General features: G+C 41.2%; 2 protein-coding genes across 2 annotated transcripts in view; one reads left to right on the forward strand and one right to left on the reverse strand.

Moving 5' to 3' along the window:
- The window catches only part of LOC139330654 (A disintegrin and metalloproteinase with thrombospondin motifs 7), a 70,244-nt gene extending 55,831 nt beyond the window's left edge, over positions 1-14,413 (reverse strand). Inside the window, exons 1-2 of the mRNA XM_070961695.1 lie at positions 14,104-14,413; positions 10,167-10,534 (exon numbers count right to left, since the gene is read on the reverse strand). Of these exons, the coding sequence (XP_070817796.1) occupies positions 10,167-10,534; positions 14,104-14,224 (489 nt within the window). The 5' untranslated portion in view covers positions 14,225-14,413. The remainder of the gene's footprint in view (positions 1-10,166; positions 10,535-14,103) is intronic.
- Positions 1-14,821, forward strand: part of LOC139330672 (ceroid-lipofuscinosis neuronal protein 6 homolog) — a 130,255-nt gene that overhangs the window by 73,127 nt on the left and 42,307 nt on the right. The gene's annotated exons all lie outside the window — the stretch shown is intronic.

The following is a 14,821-nucleotide window of genomic DNA, read 5'->3' on the forward strand; positions in this document are numbered from 1 at the left end:
GTTGTCAAAAATCATGCAAAACATTTAGTGGTTCCGGATTCTTAAATGTGAGAATTTGCTGCTTCTCTTGGTCTTAAATTGTGGTGAATTGCACATTTTGGGGGTTTTGTCTGACTAGTTTCATACTGAGAATGTTTAATGTGACCGTGTGTTATACAAACTCATCACATCCTGCAGGTGCATCACAGTGCTTCAAGTGTTTTTTACTGTGAAGCAGCTGCAGGTTGTGTTGAGTTCCTGTTAGAGGGAGCAGCTAAGCTTTGGTTTGCATGGAGGTAAGAAGTTATATTTGGCCATTTTTGGCTGTTTTTAGTGGAGCAGGTTTACACTCAAGTAGAAGCTGTGTAATTATAGCAGTGTAGGCTGCTAAGACAAGCAGCACTCTTTACCATTCTGTAGCTGCCTTAGCCTCCTAAAATATACCATTTCAATAGAGAAAATTCAAAAAAAATATTTTTCCATCTTGACATTTTTGATACAATATATAGTCTTCAATGTCGTATATTTTGTCTACAAAAGCTGCTTGTAAAATAACACATATGGTGCAGCTCCTGAAAACATTTGGAAGCCCACAACACTAACTTTTCCTCAGCACAAAAAGAAAACCCAGTAAGTTTCCAGTAAAACAGTATAAGCAGCCTGAAGTTTTCAGTTTCCTGCAGACATCCAGGGTGCGACTGAGACACAGGAAAGATCAGATATCACATAAGTTACTGCACCCGAAACCATGTTGGCCCGGTGCCAAAACCAAATTCCAGTAGCCCTCTCCTTTTCTGTAGACTATCTGTGCCCTATATTTAATTCATGTCCACCTTCCTCTCCCATTACCTCCCTCAGCTGTCACAGAGTCACAGGGTCCCGCTGAGGCTCAGACAGGAGGGCCAGAGCTATAATACATGTACAGAACTACACAGAGAAAGTCAAGTAGAGCTTTCACCCATCTCTTACAGTCACAAAGAAAGAGCAGCTTAAACCATTAGCTATCAGATGCTGCACATCACATGACAGAGTTTTGCAGATGTACAGCATGCAAATGAACCACAGAGCCTTCAATGTAAACCAAGCTGGACATCGACATTGTTCAGACACATGCCATTTATTTTAATGGTGTGAATAGTTTCAGTTTGGGGTCTTGGGGTTTGTGAACATCAGCACTGACTGGGATCACACCAGGCGTGATGCAAAACCAGCGTGTATGGTGCAACAGATCACATGACATGAGAGAAGTGAGTTTGTGCCAGATTCATTTAATTTAATAATTCATTTAACCGTCCTCACCTGGTCAACTTTTAAGCCACGTTAGTACTGAAGTTCCCTCGTTTGACACAGGGAATGTACATCAGCTGTGGTTAGCCATGGTAGCTGAGATCAAAATGAAACAAATTTGAAGACAAGTGTGGTCCAACCCATGAGGACTGAGTGCTCATGTAATCATATAGAAGAGTACTGCGCAGTCATAGGTCAGACCGTCGATATGTTGACGGGTGTGACAGCTGGTGTGATCCTGTCACAAGATGGCCTCTAGTTTTTCTATTCCATTCATTCATGCCCATGTGGTGTCTGAAGTGTGCACAATTTAACAATATCTAATGTCTACTTACTCAGTTTCTACTGGAGATCAGCTTTTAGCATAAACACACAGGGAAAATGCCAACATGACATTCACTGCTGTTATAATGACACCGCACTGGGGAATATTCATTGCTGTAATGTATTCAAAGTATTTAGACTGAGTTGCTGAGACTGGTTTCCATTATGTGCCCCTCTGCTCTGTAAATCATTCTTGCACTCTGTTGGTTTGTGTGTGCTCTGAATCTCTGTAAATGTCAACTTGTCTCTGCATCACTGTCACCAATCAAACCCAAAACCTCTCCACCAGCGACTGCATAGAGTTCTTTTGTTATTGTATTTTTAGCCTGGCCTAAACTTTGCAAGAGTGTGGTATCCCACCTCTCCCAAGGAGGAAATTCTGCTGGAAATACACATATTTATAAGCAAGAGTAAATAAGATCCAGTTTGCTTTTAAACAAGAGACTCAACAGAAAAAAACTTGCGTTTCTTTCTACAGGTCAGGAACGCAACACCACAACAAAACCTTTAGTCCGACGCTCACTCTTTCTTCTGGTGCGTCACATTACACTTTAACATGATTGTGTTAGTTAGCATTTTTATATAAAAACAACATTCAAGTACAAAATGGAGGCATAATTATTTACTGAGTGTTATGTAACAGATTTTGCTTGCACGTTGCATATTTTGGTTGTTATACTGCACAGGCTTTGGTTGACACGTTGAGATTTGCTTGGATGTCACAAAGAATAAGATAATAACTGCGTTTGTACACCATTACATATATTAACATGTTCATATCTGAGGATTTCAGCTGCTCTCTGATGAATGACCACAGATTTATTCAGTACAATAATAATATAATGCTATTCTTTAATGCTGAGGAAACTTGAAATGTAAATGACAACTGCAGATGTTTGAAAATGGGGCAGCTTTGATAGATAATGACAGTATACTTGCACACTGTCATTAAAAATATACTGAATGGTCACATAGCTTATTTGTAGCTTGTTTGTACGTGCTCCTTTACTGAGACAAAACAATGAAGTTCTGTGAACATGAAGGGGTCGTGCATCATGCATCATGCATGGATGTGTTTGTTCTCCTTTTAAATTACTTAGATGTCTCTTGCAAAAAAGATCTTGATCTCAGTGACAACACTTGATTTCCTTAGAAGCATGCATATCAGTATATTCACTACAATACACAAAACTGCATGCTGGCAAGCATTCAAACAATAAACCAAAGCAGTTATATAAAAACCTGCAGCTGATGTGTAGCTGGTCAATTTACACACCCAATAAGGTCCTTATTAGCTTAACTGAAGCTTTCAACATTTCTCCAAGAAAACAACTAAAAACAGCATAATTTGAAAAAAAGTGATAAACTGCATGTTTGTTGCAGCCACGATGCAACTAAATAGAGACTTTTTCCACACACACATGCAAGAGGTTGTTGAACCATCCTAAATTTTAGATTCTCTTGGGAAGTATAATAATAACATCTGAAGCTAGAGATATGGAGACCGTGGCGGTGGCATCATCACTTTGACCTCCACCTTCCTTACTTTGCTGTCTATGCTAGAAAGCTCTTCACAATGAGGCCAATGGGCCACTTATTGCATCTTGGTGGTCTTTTGACAACACAACATCTCAGACTTAACCACTGCGTTTCTCCACAGTGTATTCCTGTAAGGCTGTAGCTACAGCAAGGCTGTTTCCAATGTTTTGTACAAAGATGAGGATCAAAGTCCTCAGGAGCTGATGCTGCATTCACCTTCTGCATCCAAAGCACTGATGGTTCAAGAGCATCCTTTACTTGACGTGTAGTTCTGTACCTCACAGCCACCAGGTTTGATCTTTAGTTACATACCTGCTCCAATAAAATTCATCCCATGCTCACATCTGAGTGGCTACGATGGACTTAAAAGGGTAAAATGTCTCCTCAGAGAGTTTGTTAAGTTTGAAGCTGGCATGGGATCTCCGTCCTCTGAGTGAGCAGCTCCAATCGACAAACTGCCTGCTGATTGTTTTCCACAATGCCTCCTCTGGTGTGATGAGAGGTAATGTTCCTGGGTCAAAAAACATCTACTCCTGCGCAGGTGAAGATTGGCTCGATTAAGAGTTAGCTGGCAAATCTGCCATTTTTTCCTCCTTTAAATTCCCCGTAATTTATGATGCATCCATCAGTTCCTCGCCTTGATGAACAATTCTATTTTTCAGGTGATTATGCACTAATGAAAACATAACTATGAATTTTGCATTCCATTTCTGCCACATTAATAACTGTAACTGCAGGTCCTGGCAAGGCTGATGAGTCTTGCTTTGCCACATACTGTATCATCAATCTCCAACTTGAAAATGGGAACTGAGACTCTCCTTTGGTCTCTGTTACAAAGGCAACTTGTGGTTGTACATCTGCATCAGTATCTGCATCCACCACCTCAAAGGTTTTACTCCCTTTCAGACACAAACTCTGCTGTTCCAAGCCGTTTGAAGAATTCAGGACATCTGGAGCAGTTAGTTTGCTCTCAGAGACTGAAATGAAATTGGTCTGCTGGCATGTTCTGCTGGATTCTGGTCTGTGGTGACATGACACCCCTGGTTAGATAAGAAGAGATCAATAAGATAAAATTTTATTGATCCCACACTGGGGAAATTAAGTTGTTACAGCCAGCAAAGTATTAAAAGATGGGCGATACAGAATTAAGAATAAAAAATCAACTATGTATATGTACACTGTGTACATTTTACAAAAATGCTGTTGCCAATATGGATAATGAATACAGCGTTTGTACTATTGTACCATTGAAAAATATACAACAAAGTAAAAATTGCACAAGATGTAACGGATAATGTGAGCATATATTAGCATAGATAACAGCAGTGCAGTAGGTTTATGAAGTAGAATGACATCTTCTGACAGTGTGACAGCTGTTAGAAGGAAGGACCAGCAGTAGCGTTCTGTTAGAGCAAGTTGAGTGTGCTCTATTGACACAGTTGGCAGATTTTATATAAAACTTTGTTGATGAATTTTTCAGTCATAGCTTCCACAAAATATTGATTGGGCCTGCAGCAGTTTTCTTGACAGACTACCTGAATATGGAATAATCATATTTGTCGGACATTTCATTGGCATGTTAAGCTGTTCAGCCACATGTTGGGTGCATAGGCATTTTGATAAGTTTTCCTTGGATAACAGTTTAGATATATGGATTCCTGATCTCCTCATTCATGACTTCAAATATAAAACAGATAAGCGAAGCACTCCTGCTTTAGAACATTAATACACGCACACACCGGCTACTATATCAGTTACGCCTGCTCATACAACAGTCAGCTCCTCCAAACAGGAAGCTGCATTTAGTCAAAGGGACATGTCACTCTTTTAAAGATGCCTCCAACAGCAGAGCATAAAATCATCCACCAAGAAAACTCAAACAATATGACAAGAATCTCCAGTCCTCTCTCGCCTCGTCATCAGTATTTATTACTCCTCCATCACAAAGACACAAGTGTAGACAGAAGTGATTAATCACGGACTAGAGAATCATTAACGCTCATCCCAAGTTTGCCAAAAAGATTTGCATAATCTCCAGGGATACTGCCAAATGTTCTACAGTGCAGTCTCTAAGTACTTTGATGGTGGCATATTTTTCATAAGTTTGGCACTGGGCTGCAGCGCGCTGGATTTGAAATGATAGAATGGTGACTAGGATAAAGTGAAGGCTTTTCAGCTTTAAACTGAAAACATATTAGTCATCCCATCGTCCAGCCAAGATAGTGTCATTGTTTTTAAAATGTATCTTCAATAGTTTTACATTAAAACAAAGGGGAGTCTGGTGTTTGTGTTTCACAGACAGCAGCTGGCAGGCTGAGCACCAGCAAGGGAATGGCGAAGGACAAAGTGAACAAACTTGCACTGTAGCTTCTGGGCTCACAGTGTTTTAAGAGCAGTGTATTGAAGGTTAAAGACAATACCAGAATGTAAAAGGGCCTAAATTAAATTTGCAGGTTACTTTACATGCTGTTTGATGTCCTGCAGCTGATCAGCTAACTCGCTATCGAGCCAACAAACTGACTTTAAAGGTGCACTTTTCCCTGGTGAATGTTTGTTTGGTGGCTTGCTCAACAAGCTAAAGTTAGGTGCAGAAAAGTTTTAAAATTACGATGAGATATGAGATTTTAGTAGGAAAACTAATCTGGTTTATGCAATTTGATTAGCTGAATGGAAACTTTTCCATCAATGTAATCAGAGAACTAACGGCCAGAAGGAAGGATGGTCGTAACATTAGTTACCTGACTTCAATCCAGTTGATCTTGTGTTTTTCTCCCTGTAGACTAGAGTTTAGACAAAAAGCCCCAAAACAAGCAAGAAGTGAAGCTGGCCTGGCAGTGCACCATCAATGTGGATACCATGTGTCTGCTGATGTGTGTGTGGGATAAAGACAGAAAAGTGAATATCTGGAAAAGATTAACAATTAATTATCAAATAAAAAGCCTTTTAAGTTTATTTTTGTTAATCAAAAGGTTCTCTGGAGTGTTTTTTAGCTTTGTTCCCCACTTCTTTGTCTCATGAACAAGGATGCACATGCACAAAGGTGACACAATACACCGTCCTGTCAATGGTTTCACACTATTCCACTGATCCACAGGTGGCAGGAATGCGCCAAATGAAGCAGTGCGCCAGCAAAGGCAGGGAAGAAGACCGCAAGCAAGTAAACATGGCTTTAAACAATTCTGAGTTTAAATTACCTTAAAAAAAAACTTTTGTAAATGTTTTATGAGGAATGAGATGTATTGTTAGACCTCAAGGATACACACAATGAATTTGGTGAACAACACTGAATGTAAACAGAACTTTTGTTCAAGAAAAGAAAACAAGAAAAGTCCACAGGGCACCTTTAAGCATACATGCTCAGGACAACAGCCAGCTTCTCCAGTGAATCATGCAGCTGCAGCTTAATATTTGCAAACAGGATCAAGATATTCACTTAATATTCAGCCAAACGTATAGTTGGTAAGACGATAAGACTCTAATTGTGTATGAACTGGGTATAAATTAGCACATGATGTGGTGATTCCAGCCTCTCAGAAGCAGCTTTTGTTTGGAGACTTGTGTGCACTACAGCATTTATATTTAACAGAAGTGGGTGCAGTGAGCAAAAACACACAGTCATTGATATATGTGTTGGTGAGAATGATTTGTGAGGGGCTAAAAAAACCAAGGCCAGACACCTAACAGGAGGACCTCGAGTCAGGAGGACATGAGTCTGCAACAAAAGTATAACCATGAAGCAGTGGGGATTTAGAGGCAGGAGACTGTGTCTAGTTTCACTCCTGTCAGTTAAGATGAAAAACATGACAGTAGACAACGGATCTCCAAAACTGAAATGAATGAAGAATGAGGAAACAACTGCCACTGTCCTGGTTGTGGGATGTGGACAGAGTAGGATAAGCATTGGTCTTAAACAACACAAATCCAGGGATGGTGTCAAAGGTGGTGGTGGTGTTTGTAGGTGATGATGTACCGGAACTTTGCTGCTGAATGGGACAATGATCCAATTTACCTTTCGTCATTTTAAGATTAATATGAGTGACACCCAAACATGAAAGTGAACTCTGATAGTTTCTACATTCTTTAGATCTTTTGCAGGATGGATTTGAGGCAGGAAGTTCACGATGCCCTTGAGACAACATTGGCCAATGCTAAATGGGTGGAGTGCTCTTTCAAGTGGTGCAGGCCTCTGGAGGAATTTACTGAATGTGACATCTAACATGCATATTGCCATCACTAGTGAGGAAGTCTATTTCAGAAATCAGAAAAAGCTTTATTGCCAATATCACGATTTTATCACGATTTATCACGATTTTACACATACGAGGAATTTGCTTTGGTGAGGTTGGTGCATGACACATCTACTAAAAATAATCTATTAAAAAGTAAAAAATATATTATCTATATATATTATTATATATTATTATTATTATTATTATTATTTTTTTTCATATACTTAATCAATGCTCAGTACACTGCTCACCCTGTCCTTGCCTGGGCCCAGACCTTTGAATCCACCCACTCCACCAAGATGAATGATTCATCTGGCATCTTGACATGAAATAGTGGTTTCTCGGCTGAAAAAGCAGCCGATTCAGTGAGTGCTGTCGGGGAGTAACAACCAGCTAATCAGCACCATGAATGTTGATTTGAGTTGTCAAGCTGTGCGCTGGAACCAAGGAGGAGTAATAACAACAACGGGAACCGTGATACCCAAGGTAGAGGCAGCTATCAAGGCTGTTTTTCTCCTGACACCATCATATGTTTTTACTTTGCTCCACTCTTAAAACACAAGTGAAACCAGTTTGTTGGCTTGGTTCATTGTCAGCTTAAACTGATGTTAGATTCCGGCAGACATGGTCTCTGTGATGGGTCAGGAAAAACTGAATCCCCCTCCCACACCCAAACCAGTTAGACTGGAGGAGATGTCAGACGATGATGGAAACAGTGTAACGAGTTGACAGTTCTGACTGACATCACGCAAACCCTATGCCATATTCAGAGTGGCAACTTAAGGTCATCCCTTGACTTCAAAAGTCAAAATATATGCAGGGGAAGATCTCTGTATTCAGAAGTACGCTGGACAAGCTCCTCACTCAGACTCAACAACCAAGTCCACACCTCCGAGGTGGCCTCACATCTTTTTCTCCCTCATTTTAGGTATTTTGCCTTTACTAGAGAGTGTAGAGCTCAGACAGGAAATGTGGGGAGAGACAGCAGACACTTTGACAAGTTATGGTAGGAAAAGAGTGTCCCTGTATATCATGACAATGTGCCAAAATGTGCAATTTCTAACTGTGACATGTCAGAAAGCCTGTGGACTCAGGCGCAGTGATGTCGCTGTCAGGCTTCTCTTCAGTCAAAATGTCAAATGTGCTTTTCCCCATCGCTTTAAAACATGGACTTCCCATTTGTTCCCAAAGAAACAACGCAACATAAGCGATACAATAAGTTGTAATGTCTGTGAAATTAAATTGTGTTAAAAAAATAAAGTATTATTGTTTAATTATAATAAAAATAACGCTGGTTTTAAAAATAAGACTTGAAAGTAAGAAATGTTCTGACAGTAGACTGATTTAAAAAGATCATTTGTGATGAATAATTGAATGTAATCATAGAGGAATGAATGAATCTTAGAGAAAATCTAATTTATCCAGACAAAGGGGGTGTGTGTGTGTGTGTGTGTGTGTGTGTGTGTGTGTGTGTGTGTGTGTGTGTGTGTGTGTGTGTGTGTGTGTGTGTGTGTGTAGAAATTGTTTGATAGTCATGCACCAGATCAAATATGCATTAATATTACTGCAGCGCTGCAATAATGCTGCATCAAAGATCAAAAATGTAAAATCTCTGAATGCACTGATAATCCTAACATATTCCATTATGAGCTCAAATCTGTGATCACACACGCAGAGCAAAGCGTGAATGGCTTGGTTTTCTGGCTTTTGAAGGAACAGTCTTTGAATATGACTGAGCAGATTATGGCATGCAGTTATAGACCTGCTGATCTTACAAATGCACGGAGGGGAGGGCTGCTTTCTTTTCAACAGGCAGATGGCGAATACTTTTATTGAACTAGAATTAATGCTTTGAGGTCATATGCCTCAACCATCCATTTCTGCCCAGACTTTTAGAATATACGCAGTGAAGACTTTGAGGGAATTTAATAAAAGGTATTAAGTGTATTTTTTGGTGAAATGGAAGCTGATGTTCAGTGAGAAACATGCAGCCTTCACTTAGAGACTATTTTTACAGAGGAGCACAGAGGACTGATAGAGAGCTTCATCACATGGTGCAACAATCAGCTGAAGCTCAATATCAGCACAACCAATGAGCCTGTGGTGGACTACAATGCTTCAGACATGGATGTCGCTGCAAACTGTAAAAGGAGGATGATTTTCAACTCCGCAGCACAGAAGAAGTCACAGTGAAGTTGACCTTTGACCTTTTGGATACTACTGGAAATTGTCATCACTTGGTCATTTTTCAGACATTTGTGTGAAATGTTGTCGTAATTATCATATAAACTCTTCAGTCATGGCCAAAAACGTGCTTTGTGAAGTCACTGTGACCTTTAACCACCAATTCTAACTAGTTCATCCTTGAGTACGAGTGAAGATTCAAGGCATAAAAATGGAAGTGCAATAAACGTTTACTGCAAATCCTAAAGGTGGTTTTGCATGTGTGTGTACACAGGACATGCTGAACTGCTTGCAAACATGATGTTTAAGGGGTAAAATTTCTGCTTTCAACAAACTGTGTGATTGTGTGGCTCTTCTGGCTGGAGTGAAGCACCTCACTTCCAAGTCTGAGTATCAGATAACTTCAGGCACTCCTATGTTTTGTGAAAAATCCATCCAGGGTGTGTAGCTGTCTAAATGAACACTTGTTCATTTAGACACAAGTTGTCAGATAAGTCTGAGGCCTGAATGATATTAACCCCTTATTGCACACACTTGAGCTCTGAATACGGCCCAATGCTGCAGCAAACCCCTGTGCATTTAACATGACTTCAAATGGACTTCAAGCTTTCAAGTATTACTCACCAGTCCATCACAGGTGCTTATGGCTGCGCTTCCTTTAACAGTGGCCTCATCCCACACCTCACCTAAGAAATGGCACTGGGAGGATCCAGGCGGATGGATCTGAGCCCCATCCAGGCCACCGTACCTCCTCTCTGTCAGGAAGCCCGGAGCCAGCAGGTGTGGATTGAGGGTGAGGTTAAAGTGCAAACTGTGGCTGCCGTGCCACAACTGGTAGAAGACTTGATCCAAGTCCGCTGGTCCCTCCGAGGCTTCCCGGCGCTGCACACGGCGAGCATGGTGAGACAGGAAGTTGGACAGGAAGTGACCTCTGGCATCCACTCTTCTGGGGTGAACCACTTCATACTGAGGCAGATCCTGCAGAAATCTCTCTGTCAGAGCTGTGGTGGCAAGAGAAGATGAGAGAGAGGACGGGATATTAAATCATGGGAAAGGGGAGGGTAATTAAATAATTAAGTGGCTGTGAAGCTGTAAACAAAACTGGGGAAGCTCTAAACAAACCCATATGGATGTAATTTTTCTGTCTGGATACAGCTGCAGTGTCTGCAGAGCCTGTCGAAGGAAGACTGGATTCTTGTCCATGATCATCCTTTTATGTTTTACTCTAATGTGCAGCAGGTTTGATAAAGGTGGTGAAATTCATTCCTCTCATAAAAACAATACTCCTTCATTTCCTGTGAGTGGGAACAGCTGAATCAGCAGCATGAGAGGAAGTGTGAGGCAGAAACTGAGCCTTAAGAACTGGGATTGGCAGCAGCCTGCTCTTCTTCATTCCACACATGTAGCCTCGCTGTGGCCTGCTGATGGGATCGATATTAATGATATCTGCACAGCTCCAGTTTATTGTTCAAGGGAGATTAAGTCTTGCTCAACAATGCGTGGCTTTTTAATCGAGTTCATCACACTGACTAATCAATGTCTGTGTTTAGTATGCAGCTTCAGTATTAAGAGGTGCAAAACTGACATATGAAACTAAAATTTAAAGTGTGTCATATGTTTTGTGGAAATTGTGACCAGATTTTTAATTTTAAATAAAACTGCATCGAAACAACATCCTGCAGCTGCACCACACCTGCAGATTCACAGTGTGTCTACTGTATATGAGCAGTTACATTCGTACAAGACTTTTTTCATTGATATGCTAATTATGAACCCAAATACCTAAAGAGAACAAAGGCTGGTGTCGCATTCGAGGCAACAAGATAAGACTCCATCTATCACGAAGACTTTTGCATTTTGAATAGTTCTTCGTCGAGTCTAAGCTGTCATTTTTATGTTTCAATGCAGCTGCGGTGCACACAGTGCAGCTGCTGTGGGGTGCCACATAAAGATTTATGTATTTATTCAAATGTGCATTGCATAATCAATTTATTGCACATTAGAAGGATGTTTTACGGTTTGTTTTCCATATGAATTTTCAGATATTTTCACGAGGGAGATGTCATATCATCAGTTTACTTTCTAATGTGATAAGAATTTGTCATATCATGACATCATCAATACTGTTTGCAAATGAAGGGAGCGATTTAGAGAGTGTGGCATTCTTCTGAAAATAAAAAGTCTGATGTACAATAAACCACTGGAGTGTATAAGCTTTGTGAGAGAACAGCAGGCAACACAACAAAGTTATTTCACCAACCTAAACCTTCAGAATACCATCGTGAGCTAAATCTCAGTCAAGAGAAATGAAGAGAATGCAGAAAATGATTTCACAGAGCTTTGCAGAAAGGTAAGACAAGGCCTGTCTCCATTCAGCACTGCACGCGTTATCTGCACAAATATTTCCAAGGGTACATCAGTGCAGTAAGATCCGAAGAAGATGCGTTTGGCAAGCGGCTGTTTGGAATGTCTCACTGAATGAGGAGCCAGATAAACACACATTTCTACGTTTTTACCCCGTGTAAGGCCACGTAACATGTTTTCACTTTTGAAGCAAAAACGAAATAGCTGGCAAGAAGTAAGCGGTCATGAGTCTGAATCACGTTCAGTTTTGCACAATTCAACCTTCAACTGAGCAGAATAATCCTGGAAAAAATCTGATTTAGTGCAAAAATCACAGCTGCCATCAATCAATCTGCTTAACTGTCTTTCATTATGTGTATTTTGATGAAGATCTGGATCCAGATTCAAGCTTTCTGAACATTTACTAATTAAGTAATACAACCCTGCTTCCAAAACATTTGGGACGCTGTGTCAAACATAAATAAAAACAGAAAGCAATCATTTGCTATCGAAGTGTTCCTGAGCTCCATGTAGTAATCTCCTTTATCCAATCATGTGTTCACAAAGTGGTGAACCTCGCTCCATCCTCACTGAGCCTTTCCAGGATGCCTCTTTCATACCCAATCATGATCCAATCACCTGTTACCAATCAACCTGTTTACCTGTGGAATGATCCAAACAGGTGTTTTTGGAGCGTTCCACATCTTTCCCAGTCTTTAGTTGCTCCTGCATCAAATTCAGAATCAGCAGATATTTACAAAAATCAATGAAGCTGATGAGCTCAAATATTAAATATATTGTCTTTGTACTTTTTTCATTTGAGTTTATGTCAAAAAGGATCAGCAGGTTATCACATTCTGTTTTTAACAGTGTCTCTTTTTTTTTTTAATCAGGGTTGTGTGAAGAGAGCTCTGCAGCCTTGATGAATGCTGTCTTGTTCCACATGATTCTATTCGTGGAAGGTATTTCATAACACATGAAGGATTTTCTCCATGTGTAATGATTCTATGTATCCTCAATTAACAGAATACACATAAGACTTTCATTTGAAAGTCAAGAGACTTCATTACAGCTTTTAATCAGGCAGCTGTGGCCTCTGCTCAAGGTCTGCAAGCAATTATTCACCACGGGAAAAGAAAAGGAATGTGAAACTGTGATCAGAAACCATCTTACTAATAAAAATACGATTGCATTAGTAGCCGGGCTAAGGAGGTAGCTCTCAATGCGGGGTCTGGGACCACCAGGGGTCTTTAAGTGGCTCCTCAAACTAATAAGCAACACCAATCAGGCTCCTATTGATGTAAAGCTAAATCAAAGTTAACTTCTTAAACTGGTATTAGGATGCAATAATGTATTTCCGTACCAAGTGAGAATAAAAAGAGGAAGCTTCGTCACAGTGCTCTTCTATTTTGGGTTCTCAGATAAATGTCCAGGACTCCTGTGGCAACAATTATCTCCTGAATCGTTACTGTTTGGGAGGTGTCTCCCCACAGTGACACATCCGGGTCTATAATGCCTGACAGCACTTAGTTTTTCTCTCAAGGGCTCACAGCTGATTGATACAGGACAAGACAGACTGGGTCCAGGCTCCTCGTTCTGCTTGTATCTGGATTCTCAGGAGAGCTCTGATTTTTAACACCCAAACCACGAATTACAAGGAAGAGTGACAGGATGAACGTGTCGGGGTGGAGGCAGCACAGTCATCCCTACAAGACCAGAGAGGCCTGATTCTGTGATGTGATGACATCCAACAGGCCTCACAAGTTTAACACTGCAGAGTGGAAACCAGCTCCATTATGAGAATAAAGACAATGAATGCTGTAGATTCAAATAGAGGCTCTGTTTCCTGACCTTCACCGCTGAGGTCAGAGGTCAGCTGCACAGTATTTTGGCTCAAGGGCAGGGGCAGATGTGTGCCTGCATGGGGCTTGAACCTCTGATGATTCAATGGAAAGGTCTATGCAGCCACCACACTCAGCTGCAAAACCTAGGGCTTAATTGCTACAGTCAGACCAGATCTTTGTAAACACACGCCACAGCTGGCCTCCCCCGCGCAACGAGGACTGCTGGCCTGATTCTGCGTGTTACTGCGCTGAATTAGACGCGCTCTGGAACAAATGTGCACCACAAAAGCAGCCACAATACCAGATGACGTGGCGAGGTCATGAATGCGTGAATTCAGAGTTTAAAAATGTTTCTGTTTTCAGTCTCCACCAACCTGCTCCATGTGACAATCCCAGCGTTTTGCAGCTTTCCAGGACCATCAGCAGTGCGATGAGGAGGTGACTGCGGGAGAGTCCCTGTCCGAAGGCGTGAAGCCCGCAGTCCAAATGGGTCATTTTGTCAGGACGGTAGTCTGTTTCTTCGAAGCATTTAATGTCTTTCTAACACCGGGTCGCTTGTCACTTCAAATGATTTCCATCTGGGCTGCATGCGCTTTTCGCTTTGTGGCGACCATGCACTTAAACTGTGACAGTCCCGGCAAACTTCTCCAATTCAGGCCTGAACATCGTCTGCCTCCGCGGGGCGTTTTGATTCCATTCTCGGTTTTTCTCACTTGTTCGTATGTCGGCGTAAGGTCACGACTAGATGTCCCCTCTGTCCTCCATCAGTCTCCTACCGACAGCCAGTCAGTGACAGCTGAAAAATTTCTTCTGCAAACTTTCGCAGAGCCACCCCCACAGATGGGTGGACTTAAGACAATGGGCTATCTTGCAGTGGGACCGGAGGCTTAAAGGGGAATGCTACTCCAAGAAATTGGATACAGTGCCTCAATCCAACTGGCAGTAGCTCCCGAAACTGAGGTCCTTCGGGTTTGCAGTGGGTCAGATGAGGACCAGGTTTGATATTGTTGCATTCACTTGGATTCAGAGAAGTGATTGAAGGTCAGGGGCTTCAGTCTGAACATTGTTAGCTGCCCTTGTGCGCGAAGAGGA

This window comes from Chaetodon trifascialis, chromosome 1, assembly GCF_039877785.1.
Source record: "Chaetodon trifascialis isolate fChaTrf1 chromosome 1, fChaTrf1.hap1, whole genome shotgun sequence".
NCBI classification, from domain to species: domain Eukaryota; kingdom Metazoa; phylum Chordata; class Actinopteri; order Chaetodontiformes; family Chaetodontidae; genus Chaetodon; species Chaetodon trifascialis.